Raw genomic sequence first — 22,241 nt, 5'->3', positions numbered from 1 at the left:
ACAAATCACAGCAGTAACTGATTCAACTAATGTAAGCTTCTGAGCCAAATCCCTTGTACTTCAGAAGACAATTATATACTGTTACTTCAACACCAGCGTAGGTACAAAGCAAGGCCTTAACAACATGCAACTTCAATTCACTATTTATTATACTTTGGTTAATTATAAAAACCCCACAAAGTGAACCAGATAAGAATCAAATGAAGTTCAACCTACTCTGTGTCCATGAGATAACAAAGTAAGATTCACAAAGGAGATCACGAAATCTTTACTTTTTAAGACCCTTTTAATTACATACAATTTTTCACAATTGACACTTTTCACAAGTAGTATAACTCCAAGTAACAATTCCCTGAGAACTTTCTTTACACGTTACTCTATGTATGCATATAATTCATTTTTGCCCAGAGATTTGGTGAGTAAGGAAGATCAAAAACATTATGAACTATCACTAGCCATGAAACCTGCCACAAAACCTACCTGCTCTTCCATCTCAGACTTAATAGTCTAATGCCTGCACCTTCCTTTCTCTTACTTCACACATTAGTATCCAAAAGGAGTTTTTTCTTCTCTCAGAGCAATGAGTCTCTAATACCACAGCCACAATACCCCTTTGAAGGTAAGAAAGGTAATGTAATATAATGCTGCAAAGCAGTTAAGGAGTCTGTTGGGTCAGCAGACAGCAAGATCCCCAGGATGTGGATAAATAGCATAAATTTCGCAAATGAAACCAAAGCAGTTGCTTCAGTGAATTAAATTTAAGAACAAGGACATCATCAGCAACACCGAATTAAATTGTAATGTAATTCAGTACTTGAATATGGAAGACTTCTATTAATCCTGTTCATCTTACCATTCCACTTGCCACTCTACATGTTAAGAACTTATCAGAAAATGCAGGTCTGCTTCAAATACCACCCTCAAAAATCTCTTTCAAAATGCAAATACATCAAAATGCAAAATTCAAAAACATCATCATGACTTCCAGTTCAATGAACTTCTGTGTAAATAATAACTCAGCTACATTCTCTAAACAGTTACAATTTGAAATGGGTGTCCCCTCTTCAGATCTCAATGCACTGGACGTTTAAAAACACACTTCGTAAGGATAAAAGATGTAATTTTACAGTTCAAGCATAAAAAAAAGAAATCCCGTTTGTGCTCTTTAGGAATTAAGTCACGTGCACTAAAAAATACCAAATGCCCTAACAGTTATGCTTGCTAAATCGGTGTTTCCTTAAACAGTTGTTCTTTCGACTAATTTAAGGGGATTACAGACACCTAGAGACGTCATTTTACTATACGGATGGGAGGACGTTCAGTGCTTCAGAAACACTTGCTACCGCCTTGCACATTAACCTGCCTCTCCTGAAGACAGCACACAGCAATTCAGTCCAGGAAAGCCTGATAATTTTCAGGTTCCAGTTCTGCCTTTTGCCAAAACAGATAAAGCAGCTTTAACAACGTCAACTACATCCCCTTCCCCAGCTCTCGTCCACCTCGCGGGCGGCCCACGTGGAAGGAGCTCGGGCTCCCCGTCGGCCCAGGCCACACGGCCTCCTTCGCCCTCTACCTGTACGGGGGGCGGCCGGCGCCGTCGGGACATCGCGCCTTCCCCTGCCCGGCTGACGAGTCGCGGGCACCGGGCGGCGCGGCCCCGCCCCCCGCCGCTCCCCGCACCGGTACCTGCGGCCCCGCCGCGGCTCCCGCGGGGCTGCCCCGCCTCAACCTCGGGGCCGCCGCGGCCACCCCGGGCCGGGCCCGACCCTTCCGCCAGCGCTTCCGGGAGCACGGCCCCCGCCCCCCGGGCTGGTGACATCATTCCCCGCTGGCCGATGACGTCACACCACGCCCGGCGCGAGGCGTTCTTTGTCTGCGCCCGGCTGCGGCCGCGGGCCGAACGCGCCTGCGCGCCGCGGTGACGGCGCGCGCGCCCCCCCCCCGGCCCCGTTTTAGTTTCGGTTTCACAGGATCGAGAGGGGAGAGCGCCGGGAGAGTGCCGGGAGAGACCTCCGAGATCAGCCTGGGGCCGATCTTCATCTTGTCACCCAGACCGTGGCACTGGGTGTCACAACCGCTGAAGAAATCCTTCCTCACGTCCAGCCCGAGGCCTTGAGCTTGAGGCCACGTCCTCTGGTTCTGTCGATTGAGGAGACCGACCCTCACCTGGCTCTAACCCCCTTTGGAGAGCCACTGGATAAACAGGATTTGCTGACGGTGCCACACGGGTACCGGCTCGGGATGCAGCCCTGATCAGCAAAGGCAGCAAACGGAGCCTCACTGAACTGATTTACTCGAGCTGTTCCCCTCAAATAAGATACTACCGCCTTACTTTTCACCTTTCCAACCTCCCTGCACTCTCTACCTCAGCGTAATTAAAAGTTTTTTTCCCAACTCTAAACCAGGAAAACAAACATCTGCTGTAGGTATAAAGAACTAAGGTTCTAAAGGAGATGACTCACTAGGCATGAAAGTGGTTGAAAATTGGTAAATGACATCCTTGCAGCTGCCAAAAGTGAAATGAAAAAGGCATAAAGCTGCTCAATAAACACAGACAGAATGAACTGGGACTACGAGTGTGTGGGCATGCAGATGTGACAACAATACACGACATGAAGAATAAATCTGACCTGTCCTAATTGGACAAGAAAAATTTTCCAGTTTTGAAATTGGAGGGGACAAAATAAATTCCTCTTGATATTCCCATTTTTCTATGTACTGCCCCTCACACATTTCCCACAAGAGTTGCATGTGGGCCTATATAATACATCATATACAAATAAATGTGATGGGTCCTTCAAATACCTGAATTCGTTAATCACTTTTTGTTCATTATGTGAATTTCGTAGGCTTATGCTACCAGATGCTGCACCATCCAAAGTGGAACAGAAGGCTGATAATTTTTACTTTAGGATTAGAACTTAAAAATGCTTCCCTTCTTGTGAAAACATCTTTTTAATGAGTTGGCAGGCCTCTGTATTACAGACTGAGTACATGATGTCCATGACAGTTTCGTTAAGACAGGCAAATGAGAGGAAGTCCACAGAAGCACAGAATTGCTAGGGTTAGAAGGGACCTCTGGAGATCATCCTATCCAATTCCCCTCTCAAGGCAGGGTGACCTCGAGCAGGTGACACAAAATGTGTGTGGAAGATGTACCACCTATAGCTGGGAAATTTAAAGGTTAGAAATAGTAAAATAAATTATGTAGCTATGTATTTCAGTCATAAGTATCAAAAAGAAAAAAAATTCTTTACATACTGTGAAAGTAAAATAAATTACAATAAGCTAAAAAGGAGAAAAGCAAAGTATAATTACCAACCCCTTAGTACTAGAAAAAAAAATTCCAGGGGATTTTTTTCCCAGAAATTTCCCTGGAAATTTCCCTGGAAAAAATTCCAGTGATTTTTTTTTTTTGGTCATTACTACTAGGTGGCCAATCTGGTTTTTAACTGTATGGAATAGGTAACTTGATGAGATCTGTGAAAAGGGATGTTGCAAGAGTAGTTAAGGGTTGTATCTTTGGACTTTCTTTTCAAGATGAGTCAGCATTCTTTAACAGAAGCACACCACTGGTGAAACAACCACTCAAGGGACAAAAAAGTATTTTAAAAGCTAAATAAACTTGGTATGATTGAAAGCCTGTGCAGGATGATATACTTGCAGAGTATAAAGAGATATATTTCTAACCCTAGTAGGAATCCACTGCTTGAGCATTAAAGTGATATACTAAGGAATACCAGTTCCTTCTTACAAGTATCTTTCCCTAAATGCTGTGCTCAATAAAGAGACTTATTCAGTTTTTATTTAATATTTCTACTTTAAAGCAAAAATCAAAGAAATTAAAAACATGAAAAAAACAGTGCCCTGACTCATGCACTGAGGTTTAAAAGCTCACACCACCAAAGCAACAATTATTTTTAAATAAATTTTAATTCTATTCACTTTACTACACCAAATAAAATGGGAAATGTATTTTATACCTATGCTATATTAGATTTCTCTGTAATACAAGAAGCACTGCTTTTGATGCTACAAAATTAGACAAGTTCACTTAATGCAGTGAGTCCACACATGAAAAATCTTACACTTTGGTTTTTTGCTGATGTCACTGAACATGAATTCAAGATTCTCATGTGCCAAGTCAACAAAATCAAGTAATTGGACTGGAAGCCTGGGAATTGTTTTCATTAAGATTGCAACATTCCTTTAGCATGTGTGGTGTGGAACTTTTCTCATGCTGTTGTACAGAAAATGACATCTGGGCCTGTGGAGAAACTGCTGTAAAATATATGTGGATTGCCAGTCCAATAGTAACCTTTCCATTTCTTCTAAAATGCAAAAACCAGTTCTGCACAATCAGGCAAAAAGTAGTAAATTACTTTGCTGAAATATGCCTGTTGACTAATCAAAGGTATGTCAAACTATTTTAAATGCATGCTTTTCATAAAGTTTCCAGAATGAATATGAAAAGGCCCAACAACTAATAAATTTGTAGGTAAATCTATTAAATCCAGCATTTACTATCATTTAAATTATATTCATACCAAAATGAATAGGCGGTATCTCTCAGTAATAGCAGAATAAATCAGAACCTGATTTTCAAAGTAGTTCACAGTGGAAACTGTGACCAAAACTAACACAAGAATAGAGGCATATGTGAATACAAGCAAGGAGTGAGAGGGGATTGCAACTGTACCCTAGCACAGGCTACTTTAAGGAAGCATTACTTATGATTTAAAAAAAGTCTATCCATATACACAAATCCTTTGGAAAAAAACCAACAAACCCCAATCAGTGGGCATACAGAGGGCAGTGGCCAAAAGCTCAGAGTCCCAATGGAGATTAGTGACAAGTTATGTCCCACTGGGATCTGTATCAGGACCAGTGTTATTCAATACTTTTATTAGTGAAACTGATGAAAGGATCGAGTGCACCCTCATCAAATTTAGGGATGACACCAAGCTGATGTGGTTGACACTCCTGAAGGACAGGATGCCATCCAGAGTGACCTGGACAAGAGGACGGTTCATTGTTTTTCCAAAGAAGTGACTATTTTAATCAAGGAATAAACTAGAATTTCCTACAAAATCCATGTCAGACAGCTTCATGTATTCTTACAGAAAAATCAAAACCCTTACCAAATAAACCTGACACCTGAGGGAAAAACGTGTCTCTTAAACAGACCCAAAACCACATTCTTTCTGCTTTTTATACTAATTCTACTTAACTAAAATTTACAGTTGGAAGTTCTTTCTCAATTGGTGCAGAATCAACCCTAAGGATTCTGTTTTCTTCCACCATCTCTAAATATGCAAAAAATAACATTTGGCCTAATTCCTCTATTAATATGGAGGCAGGTGGTGTGACAAACAACCACTCTCCTGAAATTTATACCAGGCAAGCTGCTACACCCTTTCCTACTCCCCTGCCCCCAAACCAGTGAAGCACCTAACAAACAGATTTTCCAACAAGATTTAAACAAGTTTTAATTGCCTTGATATGAAATAAAACTAAGGAAAGGCAATCAGTATAACACAAGAAATGGTATTCCATGTAATGACTCACAAAAGGAAAATGGTTAGGTTGGTGCACTAGGATGGCTCTAAAATGAAATTTCCCCTACCCATTCCTCATCCAAGAATCTTCAGTGCAGAGTATACAAGGCCCAAAAAACAAAGCACTAAATACTGTGGAATATAGCTAACCAGATTATCAAGTGGAAATTTAAAATAATGTTAGCCATGCTCTAGATAGCATGTTTGATCAGTATCTGTAGGATGAACCAGTAACCAAATCTAGGGTGGTACCTAAAAATAAAATTAAACTTAAAACACTAAACCATACAAAAAAAAAAAACAAACAAACAAAAAAAAAAAAAAAACAAAAAAAACAAAAAACCAAACCTCAAAAAAAAACCAACCAAAAACCTATCAAAAAAACCAACCCAACAAGAAACAAATACACACACACTAAATAAAAAAAATTTAAAAAAACAAACAAAACCCTGAACAAACAAACAAACCCCTAAAACACCCACAAACAAAACAAAGAAACAAACAAAACACTCCCTATAAAACTAGAGGAAGGAGAGTGAGAGAAAAAAAAGATAGTAAGGCAGTAGAACAGAAAAAGAAGCTCTTTCTGAAAACAACTCTACCTCTAGGATAAGCTGAAACAACTATAAAATTAACTTCTTCCAGAGTTTCAAAGCACAACTATTAGTGTACTTATTAAGGCAGCACCCCACAGGTTGCATTTCATTTCCCAAGAAAAATGATTTAGAATTTGACCAATACCCACCACTTCCCAGACATGTCAAGCCCAGAAGTTAGTTTACTATGACATGTCATATGTGCATACAATGTAAGACACATTACATGTTGAACTAAAGTTAATCAATTTGCAGACAATAAAGCTTAAGGTAAAACCATCAACAGCCAGTCTCACAAGGAGTTCAATGTCAAAACTACTCTTTTCTGCATGCTACAATTACAGTAGTGATCCAAGTATCACTGAACATTTAATACACAGTACTCAGTACTCTACTGACCCGCAAGCAAACTAATCTGCAAATATGCCAAAAAAAGGGTTAGGGAAACACATGCACACGACTAGACAGGCTGCTATTTTGAAGATGCACGACAGAACAAGAAGTCCTAACATGTAAAAGCTTCAATTCCCAATTCAAAAACAGAAAAATAAGGCTATTGTGAAAAAAAAAAAAGTCAAAAAAAATGCTTTGAACACTTAGCTAGACTCTAACCTCTAAAGTCAGAAGAAACAAGACATCCTACCTTATCTAGAAATTGGCAAAGCCATTGCTGTTATTTATTAACTGAGGGTGTCAATATGGCAAAGGAATACAAGCAAAAATAAAAATACAGTACTAAAGACATATTTCTCATTAACTGTCTAAAAGATTATCATTGTAAGATATATTTTTTTTTCTCCAGACAGAGACAGTTGAAAAAGTAACTCTGAAAACTGACTGCTATATCTGCAAAACAATACATGTTTGTTTAGTAAAAACAATATATAAAAACCCTGCAATGCATATTCATCTTGTGAATGAAACATTCACATAAATCTCACCTTGTCACTGTCATCAGTACAAATGTGATCTTGATGGATTGTGTGGCATTGAAACGCTGTACCAATACTACCTGGAAAACAAGGAGGGAAGGGAGAAAAAAAATAACTAAAATGAAAACCCAAATTCTGTGAACACTAAAAATAAAGGTAAATTTAGCAAACTTTATTTTCTCAAGATTTAGTTGCCAAACAGCAACAAACAGCAAGTTTGATAACAGAACAAGCATCAGAGAGACATTTTATAAGTGTGCCAATGTCTTCACATTTTTTTTTTAATAATTTTAAACAGAATTAAATTATAGCTAGTTCATCAATCCAAAACAAACAAATGTACTGAAGTACATATGGGCATATAAAAACAAAGAGAAGCTATGCAATTCAAGTTCATATACTGTACTACAGAACATTTTCAGCACCCTGGGTAACCACAAACCAGCAGCCTCATTCCAGCAATACATTAAGACTAAAAGAGGAAAATTACAAGGTCAAAATTTTAATTTTCTTGTAGTGGAATTTCTGCCTGCTTAATGTTTCTATACAAGTTTCTTTAAGCCTAGGAACAAAAGGGACAGTACACCCCTACAAAGGCTTACCCCAGTCCTGAGACTTCTGTCCAAAGAATGTATGAAAATATTTTACAAAGCTTCTTTCTGACTTACCACTTCAGAAAAAATATTATTTTGCAATAGGAGTCATTGTACTGGCTTGAACAACAGTAACGCATGATCATACTGTGTATTTTTTGTAGGAAGAGAAGGCAAAGAAGAAATCACTATACAGTTGAAGTTTCACGGTGAAAAGGGGAAAAAAGAACTAGTTTTAAACTGTTTGAAATATGCAGTGCTCCCCTCCCACTTGATTTAGACTTAAGCAAACTGCAAGTGTTTCACTATAAGCACTCCACATGTTTACTTGAACTGGAACCAGTTCAAGCTCAAAAGCAAGCTACAAAACTTAGGAGAACACAGTGTTAAAGGTAAAGCTTGATAACTTTCTGACCATTACACCAGAGGCAGAATTGATGTAAAACACAACCTTTTGAATTGGTCTAAAATAAGGAAATAGGCAACAAAAAATAGGTAAATTCAGCCAAATTACAAAAAATACACATAAACTTGTTTCAGGCATCCACACATGTGGATAATGAAAAGAATTTCAAAAGGTTAAATTCCTAAGACTTACTCCCTAACAAAATTCATGAATGTGGACCTTGCATTACAGGCTATATTATGTACTTTACAGATAGGCTTTTCACAAACCGTGATCACATGCACCATCACGACAATAAGCTGACTTTGTTCTAGCTATAACAGATACCAGCAGAAGCAACATAGCTCCAGTAGCAGAGCTTCCAGTTAGTTAATGCAACATAATACACCAGGGCAGCTCATCAGTTTTCACGATGCTATACCTTAAATTCTACAATATCCACATTACCAAAAAAAAAATTCTAGCTTGGGTTTTATCTACATATTTCAGTCAAACTCAACTGTTTTGCAGTTAGCAGAGAACCTGCTAAGCAGCCAATCTGTTCTGCAGTTAGCAGAGAATATGTCAATGTTTTCCTTTAAATTCTTTTTTTTCCTCTTAACAGGATTTTCATGGCCTTTATGACATATTTGTTTCATTTGCAGTCAACTAATACCCTACAGTACAATAACAAGATATAAGACACAATCCTTAACTGAGAGAAGTGAAGGCATTACACACATCCTGGCTGCTTTGCACCAGGGAGCTGGCTGACCTCACCAACAGCCTCACCAAAAGCTGCCTTTGGAAAAGGGTTTACATCAAAGACAGCATTGAGTACAGTCCCTGGAATGGGCCAGCAGAGGTAACAGATCTGAAGACACTGACAGAGCAGACTACCAGCTAAAGGCTCTGCTTCATGACAGTGCAATCTATAATGTTGAGTTCAATGATCAGGAAAGTCCTGTAGGACTTCTCTGATCTTAAAAATATTTTTTACATTTATACACATAAAATATAAAAGCAGTTTTTAATAACTGAGTTATGTTTTTAAAGCATTGCCTTTCTGACAGATTGCACTGAGACAAACCTGAAGACAGGTTAATCACATTTCACCTACCTGCAAGGAAGATCAGAGTCAGAATCTCAAAAGATGACCTCAGCAGCTCTCTAGTCTGTGCCAAAGACTTTTCAATTGTTGTTTAACCGTTAAAGATGCCCGAGGACTGAAAGGAACAAAAGCCAATTTGCATTGCACCAGCTGCAGGGAGTAAATACAAACTCAGTTCAACTGCCTTCATATGCCCAAATTGACAGGAATTTCAGACCAACTGAAGACCAACTGCACTCCAGGGCTAGCTTACCCTAGGGCTACTACAATCAAAGCTTTAATTCTGACTGAAGAATTATCTCTGCAAAGCTGACTGAGAGTGGGGAAAATGCCATGAAGACTCCTACAAGGAGCAGAACACAGCACATAGGCCACTGCCCACAGCACCTTCCCAAATGCATTTCCTTGCTACTGTGTTCAGGAGATGCAGCTGTGAGGTCTAATGCCCATCATTTTCTCAAGCCTAATCCTCTCTCCCACAAAGCAATTTCCATGCTGTGCAAGTAACAGGGCACTTTGTAACAGCTGGTTTTCTCACTCACAGCTTCCAATACATAGGTGACAAAAGAGTAGCCTCAATTTATGCTGAGACACCACTAAAACACAGCAGGCATACGTGAAACATCAGATCAGGTATCCCTTCACCATTACCAGTATCAGACAGGGTAGAGAGTAATGTGCGTCAATTGATGCACTATGTGTGTGTGTATATATATATATATGACCTCTTTAAACACAGTTAAATTCTTTTACATACCCTTCTTCAAATAAAGTGAGACACCAGCTTAATATTATGACTTGCACTCCAGGAAAAATATCCATTCTTTTGGAACAGGTGAGAAAGAAAGACTGCTACACCTCCCAGTTACCTTGGGAAGGGGCTATTTTTTTTTCTAGACCCCCACATTAAACTGAACAGCAAACAGAATCTTCAGAATTTCATGGATTCTGTCTAACTTCTGCATTGTAATAAAGAGAATCAGTATCAGGTTTGAAAGGCCAGTGTCATGCTTGCCAATTTAAACCATCCAAACACACACAATGCTGGTCCAAGGGAAAAAGAGGTGTGAATTCAAATCTTTTAATTCAGAAACTTCAGAGCTACTGGAAGTATCTCACTGCTTAAGTGAATGATGCTGATTAATACATTCACTGACTCTCCAGCACCAGTCTCATAGGAAATACCTATACTATTAAACCTACTTTATCTAGAGGGAATCTATTCAGTCTTACTAACTTGCATGAATCAGACAAGTTCTGGGCTGTTTGATTTGCAGACTAGAGTTTGGAAAGTAAGAAATGCATGGAAACAAAGTCTCAATTGGATCAACCTTAGACTCTTAATTAACTCCTCCCTTTAAAAAACCTGTGAGTTGAACGGCATATATCTGGTGAGATATAGCCATAGATGGCTAGTCTATTTGAAAAGATACAAGGAAGAGAGATTAAGTTATCTGTGATCTTCCTCAACTTCCAACAAAATAGTGCAAACCACTCCTGCAGATTATTATAATGTACTAGTCCACAATGTTCCTGTACCTGTGGCATATTATTTAGATTTTAGAGGCACCTTCTAAATCAAGAACCTTTCAAACTGCAGTGAAGAACTTACTCAATGGGGTAAACAGAATACTTTGCCGTTACGACAGAAAAGTTAGAGGTGAGTTCAATAAAAGATACAGCTACTCAGGTTGGTCAAGTAAGAACAAGGCTGCAAATTAAGTATATAATACTTTAAAACTTTTTTCTCGATGCGTGCAAATCTGACCACAAAGAAAAAACATGATACATTTATGCTAGCTGCATAGAATTCATACTAGGATCATACTAGGATTGCCATTCTTCTCTTCTTCCTTCCACTCCTTTTATAAACTCCAACAAATTGAAATTCCCATGGATTTTCATCCACTTTAACTTAAGTTGATGAAAGAATTTATTACACTCTAGGAAGAGCTAATATTTTCAGTTGCATGGTATGGGACACAACACTGATAATTTAAAGCAACTCCTCAGCATAGAGTATACCTATCTGAGGCATTGTGATAAAACTCTGGAACACATTCTAGCCAGGAAGCAGCCTAAAGCCACTAAAGCAGAAAAAAAAAGGTTAAATGCCTTCTGAACTTCTCTCCTTCCTTTCCTCCTGCTTCTTCTACTTGTCAAGAAATCCACACTTTTGTCAAACTGCAACCAGCATAGGTTTGCTGGTGTTTTCTGAGTTCTGGTGTCCCCTTCCATATCCTGACCGAGTCAACCTTACTGGTTTCCCCACCATAATGCTCAGCCAAGGAGTGCTGTCCTTAATTCCACACACCCAGTGAAAACTTAAGATATCTAGTAATCATCAGGAAGCACGGTAACACTCTGCAAGCTCTCTCAGCTTTTCTTTTTTCTGCAGCTACCAGAGAAACACACAGCATGCTTACTAACCAGCAAGAAAATGGGATGAAAATGACAAAACTGAGAGTTCAAAACAAAATCTGGGCCTACATTAATTGCATATAAATTAAGTGTATCTTCCAGTCTGACTGTATGACACCTCCAAGACACTTCTAGAGAAAAGGAGAGCAACCTAAAGGGTTCTTTATATTTTAAAAGTCTTGAAATCTGACATATTTTAACAATATCAGAGATTAAAAAAAGAACAGACAAATTTACTTTAGTACAGCAAAAAGCCTGAATATGAGGCAGGCCTCAGCTTCATAAACAAAACTCATCTAAAAATCAGAACTGAAGAAAACTCATCTATAAATCAAAACTGAAGAAAGATCTTTTTACCTTAAGTTTCTGCTGTGTCTCTACAAGACTGCATAAACACTTTTACTTCAAGGAACATCTAATTTAAATTTACAGGTACAAACTGGACAGCTTACTCCAGGAACTGTCCACAAAATGGCCCTTATAGCAGCCATCTGAATATAACCCCATCCAGATACTGTTTATCTTAGTGTTGAAAATTTTATATTATTTGGAAGTAGGTATCAGTAGCTTGAATTGTTAGGATGCAAGCTGAACTTTATCTGAACTATAAGGCTATGTTGTGTAAGTCAAAGAGGTATTACAGTAAAACCTGGAGCTAAAAATCTGAACATTAATAATAGTTAGTAAAGAGAAACCTAGCAACTTAAATATTATTTTTAAATAAATAGTTAGAGTAGACAACCTACAGATTGTGGTTTATGAACTGTAACAACCATATTTCAACATGGACCATAAAACCAACAGAAACTCCCACCAAAACCAACCTAAGACCTAAGGTGTGAAGATGACCACAAGGCAACTTTGGTAACAATGAATCAATGAAGCGCAAGACCTGAGACCTTAACATTGCTATTTGTCCAGACTGTCACACAAGAGATGCAATAAACCTACCTAATGGAGATGAAAACAAAACTCATATAAATTTCTTTAACACTATGCTTACGAACACACTTATAATAAGGGCCCCCTCACCTCATACAGGAAAGTACTGTGGCCTAGCAGTTGCCGTCTTCCTTCTCCACTAACTTTAGCAGCTACATGTTTTTTTAGTGAAGAATGAGGATAACTACACTTCAGATGGCCTGGTAACCCACAGAGTCAACCAGATGGTTTCATCCCCTCCACAGCAGTCTGGGACAAGGAGAGAGGCCACTGCTTTGGCAGCCACCCAACCTAATCTTGCAAGGTCTAAATTCTGAAAATATTTGCATATTTTAAAGCTAAACACATACCTGCAAAAAAAATGAGTCACTTTCACATGATAAAGTGTCTGAAGGATTCAAATCACCAGCAACTTGCTTCCCCACGTACCCTACATCTCGAGTATCAAGTACATCAAAAGATTTCTTCCTGAACTAATAGTGCAGCATTACCAAAGACTCAATAACCATGAAGTATTCTAAAATTTGAGGTTTCATATCTTTACAGTGCACATACAAAAGCAAGGAATGTTTTCCATAGGTTTATTGACAGCAGTGCTTTGCTCTGGGGATCATTTTCTCCTGCTCATTCAAGGAGCTGTTCAGCAAGAAATCATCTGGTGAAAAAATTTACAGCATCAATAAACCTTAAAAATCAGCTTAATGTAGAAATACTACTACACCCATAAACACAGTACCAATATTTTACTGGTGCTCTTAACACTCAAAATGTCAAGACACGAACTGTATCTGAAGAGGCTACACAGCCAAGCATCAACAAAATGTTAGCAAGGTGTTAAGTCTGGTCCCCAGTAGAAAGTCACAATTGGAGAAAAGAACGATATAAGTACAGTAAAAGTACTGTTTGTGTCAGATAAGCTATTTAGACCATTCCCCATCTGGTACCTTTGTATCCTCCTATTTCTGATGAACTGAGTTCATAAAAATCACACTATTTCCAGATGTCTCATGCAAGTGTCAAACATGAAAGACTGACAATAAATCAGGACCAGGAAATCGTTTAAGAACTTTACAACCAAAAAACCTGCATCAGATGACAGTTCAAGTCCACTGAGCAAATTCACTGCTCATTCATTAGGGTACAAGCTAATTTCAAAGAATCATAGAGCCATTTGGATTTTAAGGAACCTTTAAATACCATCTAGTCTAGCTATCATTAGACCAGGTTGCTCAAAACACTGTTCAACCTGCCTTTAATACTTTTTGTGGTGGAATTTCTACAACTTCTCCACAAAATCCACATGAGGGCAACCAGCTCCAGTGTTTCTCCACCCTCACTGTTAAAACTTTCTTCCTTCTATCCTCCTTATATTCCGAAATCTACCTTCTTTCCATATAAAACCCCAAAGACCACAGAGCTGGATGCAGTACTATAGATGGGGGTCTCAACAGAGTGCAGTAGAAGGAGCAGAATCATCTCTCTTGACCTGCTGGCTATGCTTCTCTTCCAACAGCTGAGGACATGGTTCTAAACCATGAGTTGTAAACACACACAGCTGGCTCATGTGAATGTTAATCCACCAGTATACCCACAGTCTTTCTCTGCAGGGCTGCTTTCAGTCAATTCATTCACCAGTCTCCATGGGAATGGGGGATCACGCTGACCCAGGGGCAGGATCTTGCACTTGGCCTTGTTAAACCCTCTGAGGTTCACATGGCTCAATGCTGTCTAGCAATGGATGGCATCCCTTTCATCAAGCCTATCAACTGCACCACTCAGCATGGTGTCATCCACAAACTTGTTGAGGCTCTGCTCAATTATTTTATGCCATTGATTAAGGTATCAAAATGTACTTGACCCACTAGAGACCCCCAAGAGACACCAGTCATTACTGGTTTTCACATGGATACTGTTGACTCTAACTCTGGGACATGGCCAGCCAGCCTATGTCTTACTCATCACACAGTACATTCATCAGATCCTACTCCCTCCAAATCAGCAACAAGAACACTGTGTGGGACCATGCTGTAGGCTTTGCAGAAGTCCAGGGAGATATCTGTAGCTCTTCCCTGGTCTACTGACACAGTCATGACTCCATCATAGAAGGCTGTGAGATTAGTCAGGCATGATTTGCCCTAGGTGAAGCCCTGCTGTCAGTCTCCAGGCACCTCCATGTCTTCTTTATGATTTGACATAGCTACCAGTAGCATCTGTTTTATGATATTGCTGGGCACAGAGGTGAGGTTGACTCGTCAGTAATTTCAGGGCCCTTCTTTTTACTCTTTTAAAAAGCGTGTGTCCAAAAGAAAGCCAGAAGTGCCTATGGGATTATTGATTTTAAGTACATGAATCTCAACCATCTCAACTACTCTAAGGACATAGAAAAATAAACACCTAATATATAAGCCAACTTTTGTGTGGGGAAGGGAACCATTTTCCAAAAACTGACTTAGTCCCACAATCAGTACATGTTTCTTAATCTACCTGTACACTCTGCAGATAATTCCATGCTGCTGCAGACAAGATGTACAGATTCAGAAGAGTTTACTCCCATGGACACGGCAGTCAGGTACTTGAACCAAGTGAACAACACAATCACCAGTTCCTCCCCCTCTAAGCTCTGATTCTCTTTATATCTTCTCTCATGACAAAATCATTCTGAGGTGATTTTCTGAAGAGCTGACATAAACTTAAGTTGCAGCTTGAAGCATATGACCTCTGCAGCTAAAGCACAAAAACACACTTCCTCTTAACTGCTGTACTGCAGGACTCTTACAATACCCACCTAACAAAGAATACTTGAGACACAAAGCTTGATGCTTTAAGACACAGAGATTAAAGACAAGCAATGATTTATTTTCCATTCTATTCTCCCCTGTGTACAGTAAGATTCACAGCTCCTACACTGGAGTTATCTCTGAGACATAACAAAAACAATTAATAGTTTATTAACAAGCTAAAAGGAAACTCCCTTTCTGCATTAAAATCCTGAAAGAGAAGGACACTATTGCTAAGAAACTCTGAACAACATCTCCAATTTGTGGTGCCGGTCCCTGTGGCTGCTTTGCTTAGTAGCTAGTCACAGTTTCCTTGCTGTTCCCTGAAGGCTGTTTCATTGGGATTGCTTCTGTGCAAGTATAGTCTAGTAAAGGATGCTCGCAGCCTTCAATGCACAATTATTGCCATTCCAGAGAGAACGGTAACATTCATTTATAGACAGAGAGTGTAGTAACTCACCACAGAAAATAGTACTGAAGGACCAAAATATAGCAGTGCCTTTTCATAAGGAGCCTCTCCTCAAGGACGTTCAGTATCTGCTTAGAAAGAAGGAAACTTTTTGCCTCTTCTTGTTGTGTTTCAAAAGGAGGCTAACAGCATATGCCCAAAAGGCATCGAAAACACAGTTGCTATAAAGCCTATGTAAACAGCTAGAAAAGGAGAGAAAACAGGTATTTCAATAACTCAAGGCTGACTTTTACTGAAAGTAAATCAATTGTAGAACAAAGAATAAAACTGGCAAGCCACAAAGCATTTAAAAAAGATAAAATCTTTTAATCTTGTCCTGGAATTCAGTTTTCATCAAGCACTGTGTGGGAGCTGAAGCAAGAGATGCAAATACCAAGCACAACTACATTACATTAAAGGCCTGGTATAAGCATAAAAGATCACACAGATATCCTCTATACTGTTCTATTTCCATCTTTGTAGGATTTTGAATTACTGGTTTTGAAGATTCAGTTGTCTTGAATTTCTGTGCCTCCTGAATCATAGTTATTTTTCAAAAGCTACCTGAAATTTCAAGCCAGTTGTTCTTCTCTATTTGTAACTACATTATTAAACTGATTTTCTTGAAATTAATCTTCTCTTGAGAATTTCATTTAGTCTCTGAAAAATAAAAAACTGCTTACAAAAACTTTCTGGATGCAATGAATAAAGGGTTTTCTATGGCTTACATTTATTGTTACCAACAAAAACTAGCCATCATTACCACAAAAAAACTAAACAGGCATAGAAGCACAATATTAACTCTAAACCTTAGCTTGTTACCCCCTGCCTGTTTCTTTATGGTATCACTTATGAAATTCAGCATTAATTTGCAGAAAGGCTGTGGTAGTTGTTTGGTTGGGTTTTTCAGTTTTGATCAGGTTTTCCTAATAACAGCCTTAAAGCTCCCATCCAACCTAGCCTGGAGAAGCAAATGCTTCAGTGGTAAAAATAATGTTGGTACCAATTCCTGTAGTCTTTGACACAGATAGGAAAGAACAATGTCAGTGTAATCCCAGAAACAAAGTTTTAAATGCACCTCAATTACTTATTCTTTTGTCTTTTTTTTCACTGTATATTCAATCTAACCATAAAGCAAAGGGTAATAAAGAGGCATTTCCTACTTAGGAACTGACTTTGCAAGTATCTGTTTGAAATAGAATTAATTCTGAAAGCATGGTTAAAAGTGCATGATCAAGCAACCTCTAGGAAATTGTTTCAAACAACAGAGAGCCCAAGCTCCCTCCAAAGACAGCTTATTTAATGAAATGTGAAAACCTCAACACAATCAAAACTGGTCTCAGAGAGAATCCAGAGAAGTGAGAGTTAAATAGTGCTCTATTACTGTGCATGAGCTCTCCACATCCCTCATCTCCCTGCAGCCCATTAAGTGCTTACAACTGCAACTTACATTAATAATCAGTAAGGAATGACTTGCCCCAACAAAATGAAAAAGTTAATTTACATTTGACAGGCCATGAAATAACTTTCTCTCTTCCTGTCTTTCTTGGTTTTGCTCCAATTAGTAAGCATTTGTCCTAGTCTTGTTTCAAAGAAAACCATGTCAACAATCAACATTTCATGTCTTTTTCTCATATGTGCAGAGTATAAGGCCATCAGAAGCCTGAGACACCACACCAACTTGTCAAAAAACTAATAGAAAATATTTAGTAATATTTCTGTCTCCTGAACTAACCAAGCTATGACAATAACATAGAAGTTACTTTGGAGGAAAAGAACAGAAGGTCAACAGAACTCCTCTTTTACCCAGTGCTGCTTGTGGTAAAGTATAATAGAGATTTCAATCCCACAATATCACCGTTTTCCTCCCTTTCTGAATGTATCCTGTCTCAAGCTGACAAGGCTTTTCTAAAGACAGAAACATTTTGAGGAACCTCTACTTGGTTTATCACAAGCAGCAGTGTCATTATCACCAATAAGAAAAAGCTTCTGAGAAAATTAGAATGAAATTTGATATTTACATATCATCAAATGACGAATGTTTCTCTGAAAAAGCAGATTCTAAGTCTTTGGAGTAACATTCAGTAAGTAAATTACATTAAGCTTTACAGAATAATAATTCTGTGCTAATTCTGTAATGGGGAACTCTTTGCAACTTGTTTTTGTGTACTCTGGCTTTTAAAACCAAGATGCACTACCGCTTACTCCGTCCAATGTTGATATTCCTTTCCCAAGATGCCTAGGCATCTCTACAGCTCCCACTCCCTGTCATCACCTATATCCCACTTGCCCTTGTCCACACTCTATGCTTATTTTCAAAACTTTTTTCTTCTGCACTGCCTATCCTGAGGAAGGATATCAACTGGTATATAATCCCCAGTTTTAGTTCTGGTGCAAATGTGAGAGACAGTTATTAGAGGCATAACCAACAGGTAAAACTGCAAGTAATTCAGCCAGCAATCAGGTATGCAGAAAGCATCAGGTTTCTTGCTTTCAGTTCCCAGCCTTTCAGAAATCTGGTTTCTTTTTTGATGATTTTGAGTGTTAAAGGTTAATTTAAAAGGACATCCATAAGGAGAGTAAATTAGAACACTGGCATAGTGTTCAGTGAACAGGAGATCAAGCCTGTGCCAAGTTTGAAATCTGAAAGGCATATTAGGTAACTAGAAACTTTTCAGTAAAGAAGTACTCTGACAAATTTACAGTTAAAACCTTTGCTCCCTGTCCTGTCACTACAAGCCTTGGCAGTAAATCTCTGTTCATACTTTTGAAAGGTCACAGTAAGGTCTTCCCGGAGGACTTCTCTCCTCCAGAGTGAACAACCCCAACTCTCAGGCTCTCCTCCAAGGAGAGGTGCTTCAGCCCCCTGACCATTTTTGTGGCTGACCTCTGGACCCATTTCAATAGGTCCACGCCTTTTGTGTACCGAGGTCCCCAGAACTGGGTGCAGAATTCCCACTGGGGTTTCATAAGAGCAGAGAAGAGAGGCAAAATCACTTCAGGATACAGTTCACTTCTTGAGCCAAAATGCATTTCTCTCTGTCCTGGACCCTGGAGATTGCAGAATGTATCTTCTATAGTCATCCCAAATTTAACACAGGAAAAATTCTTTAGTTTTTCCAGCAATACCAGCAGACAGAAAAACTCTTCTGAAAACATCCATATGCCCTAGGATAGAGGTGAAAACTTTCCAGGGTTAAATATGCTTATTTTTCAGTGTAAGAAGAACACCCACACTCCCTTATTGAGTATTTTTACCAAATAGGGCAACTTTTCACTATGGTTGGATCAGTCATTATCATAAGTCATTATTGCACAACGTTGCCTTTTCTCTTTTAAAAACAAAGGAATTGGTCTATCTACATTCCACAGGCTACCACTCTCAGCAAGATCATTAAATGTTAACATAAGCATTCTTCTGGTACATATTCAACACTCAGATTAGAAACCTGCCAGCCACGGAATGAGTTAAATTTGTAAATAGGAACAAATGCTTACATTTATTTTACCTTTGTTAGACGTTAATAACTCTAGCAAAGAAACTCTGGAAGCTTTGATACTTCAGAACAAATGGATAATCTTGTTGCAGTACTGGTCAATAGCAATTCCGTCTGGAGAGAGCACAGAAGATAGCACTTCATTTCTCCTTCTTGCATAGCCAAACATCAACATCAACAAAAAAGCTCAAAATAAACAATAGTTTTGGGACCCTGGATCTGCAGGTTGCATGTGTTGACAAGTGAAAAGTGACAGATCCATCCCCCATAAATTTGCACTATTCTCAGTCCTCTACTTTTCATAACTAATTTAAACTCCAATCAGTTTTTCACTTCTGATAATCCTTGCATTTTCTAAAACTCATTGAAGGTTCTCAACAGAAAAGAATCTTTTCTTCTTGGAAAGAGCATATTAACAAAATTAGCTCCAACTAGCATGCTATTTTGAAATCATTGCAGGTAATATCCATTACAAAGGTAATTTACCTTTCTGTCAATTATCTATTCAAGCAACACAAGCTGGATTGCACCCATCTGTCTGTGTTAAATATTTGGAATCAAATGGCCTAATGGAGCCAACATCAAAACTAACAGGATGAGTAATACCAGGGGTAAAAGTTAGCTCCCTTTGGCTCTATAAAATATGCAGCATACAGGCAGTTTCTCATTAATTCACAGCATACAGAATACACAGACAGAAAGATTCTTCTACCTGGAAGTCCATTGAGATAGCCACACAGACCCATTTTTTGGAAAGTACATTCTACTTGTCAGTATTTTAAAAGATAAGATTACTGAGAAGTTCTCAGAAGAGCCATTTCTATTCCAAACCCTTTCACAACAAAGGGCAAAAAATGCAGAAAAATTAAATGCCATAGCAATATGCCGTCTAAGAAAAATCATGATAGACCAATATAAAAATTGTCTGCACAACCTTGTTTACAATCTCTGATCCAAGTAAGTCTTTGAGTATCGGAAACCAGCAGGTAAAAGTACAAAAATTTAAATTAAGATACTGAATTTAAACTCAATCAAAGCTATTTTCAAATGTACTAGAAATTCAAACCTAAGTTGTCTAGAACAAAACCAAAAAGTAATAAAATACTTCAGACAGTGAAATCAGTCCTGAACTTTTAGGATCAGTCAAGTCTCTGAAGGAAGTTCTTGGCCAATCAAATAAAGTCAGCGATGTGTAGGGTTTTCTTTCAGAAGCTGATGCCTTTTGTTCCTCTTCCCATTGAAAAGAGTTTAATAGCTTGCTCATTCAAAGTTAGGAGAAAAAGAAGGCAAAGTGCAAGTGAATGCTAAATCGCTAGTTCTACAAATACTACCAATCAAGAAAAAAAAGCTTAAATTTGCATCTTCCTCAAATAATTTTGTTTCTATTTTCCTGATTTCTCAAAGCCACTTTATTTTCAGCGTACTGACAAAACACATCTGCCTTTCAAGACTGTTTTAACAAGTTTGTTGTCTAAATATAATTTATGTTTCTATTAAATAGAAGCCCATCATCAAATAAGAAATAAAAATTAGTCTTAACAAGGAAAACAAAGTAAACTGTACAATTTTTCAAAAGCCTAAAACACAGAACATAAGAAGCCAATATAATGTGCAGTTATATAAATTTCTTAAATGTGCCTGTAAGTTACCTCCTTTCCTCACAAAATTTAGCAAATACGATTTCAAATGTTATGTTCAATAGGAAATACACTTATTGACTACCAAGATTCAAGTTTTCTCTAGATGAATTCTCCAAGTTAAACTGAAAACCATGAATCAAAGAAGTATCCTAATTGGCAATTTAAATTAATTAAAATCAGCCTAACTCAGTTTCCCTGTAAAGACATTTTTGTGGCAGCCTATGGGTTTTGCTTCAGGCTTTTTCCTCCCATGTTGAAGGTAAACAGAAAGCATGCACAACCTTTATGAATTCAAAAGCAGCAAGATGTCAGGCATACTAGCATAAACATATGCTAAGTAAAACCAACAACAAAGTAAGGGACATCATATCTTGACTTACAACAGCATTTGTTTTCAAGGTATGAAGCTGCAAAACCTAAGTAGATTGTTTCTCTGAAATGTAAAGCAAATTGCTGGTTTGTTACTGGGGTTGGGTAGTTGCTGGAAGCACTACTACAGATAAACAAAGACCTTGAATGGAACAATTATGAAACCACAATATAAATTATTTTTAACTAACTACAGGATGATTATTAAAAATGGTTCTGTAAAAATGTTTGAACTGTTAACTGTATCAGATATTTAACCCATAGATGCTTGACATTTGAGATGCCTTCCAATTATCAGCCTCCCCTCATACAGCTTATCAATCCTACAGTACCTACATTCATGGCCAGGCACCACACATGTGCTGAGCCTTTCTTTGCTACTTCACAATTTCTTCAGCCAACAGCAAAAGCAGCCTGGATCATACACAATGAGGAGAGAGATCCAGGACCAAGAATGTGCACAGAAATTCCAGGACCTTGCAGCTAGTTTCCCTGATCAGTCTCCAACAGACCTGCTTAGTGACTCCTAGCACAACAGTAGAAATATTTCTCTGCATGCATCCATTGTCTTCTCACACATCCTTTAATTCCATGCTCAGAAGTCACTAACTGACCAAGAGGGGTGTTACCTGAAAAGATGGCATAACACTACCAAGCTCAATTGTGAATGGGACATCTGGAGTGACTTTGACCAAAGTTGCCACAGTGCAACTCTCTGCTATGAGCAGAAGTACGTCCCCTTGCCCTCCTACTATAAACAGAGGTGTAGCATGAGAAGAATAACTTAAACTACTGCTCATTTTTTAAGCATCAAAAGCATGATGGATATAAAGAATTTTTTTCTTTCTACCCTAAGGATTGCATCTACTTTAAGTCTATAACCTAGAGAAACTGCCTAACAAAAGTTTCCCAATGCAGAACTGTCTGTCCTCTGTCGTAATTGAAACAGTCTTGTCACTTCACTATACCTAG

The 22,241-nt window shown here is 38.4% G+C and overlaps 1 protein-coding gene across 2 annotated transcripts in view; it reads right to left on the bottom strand.

Annotated features, from left to right (window-relative positions):
* The window catches only part of RNF38 (ring finger protein 38), a 105,223-nt gene that overhangs the window by 46,048 nt on the left and 36,934 nt on the right, over positions 1–22,241 (bottom strand). The window contains exon 2 of one of the 2 annotated variants that reach the window (XM_066569506.1): positions 7,096–7,166. In XM_066569506.1, coding sequence (XP_066425603.1) covers positions 7,096–7,166 — 71 coding nt within the window. Of the gene's footprint in view, positions 1–1,686; positions 1,780–7,095; positions 7,167–22,241 lie in introns of those variants that run through there. The other variant, XM_066569507.1, reaches the window with a different exon arrangement.

This window comes from Molothrus aeneus, chromosome Z (assembly GCF_037042795.1).
Source record: "Molothrus aeneus isolate 106 chromosome Z, BPBGC_Maene_1.0, whole genome shotgun sequence".
NCBI classification, from domain to species: Eukaryota; Metazoa; Chordata; class Aves; order Passeriformes; family Icteridae; genus Molothrus; species Molothrus aeneus.
The sequence above is the reverse complement of the archived record's forward strand: the minus strand, read 5'-3'. Positions and strand labels throughout refer to the sequence as shown.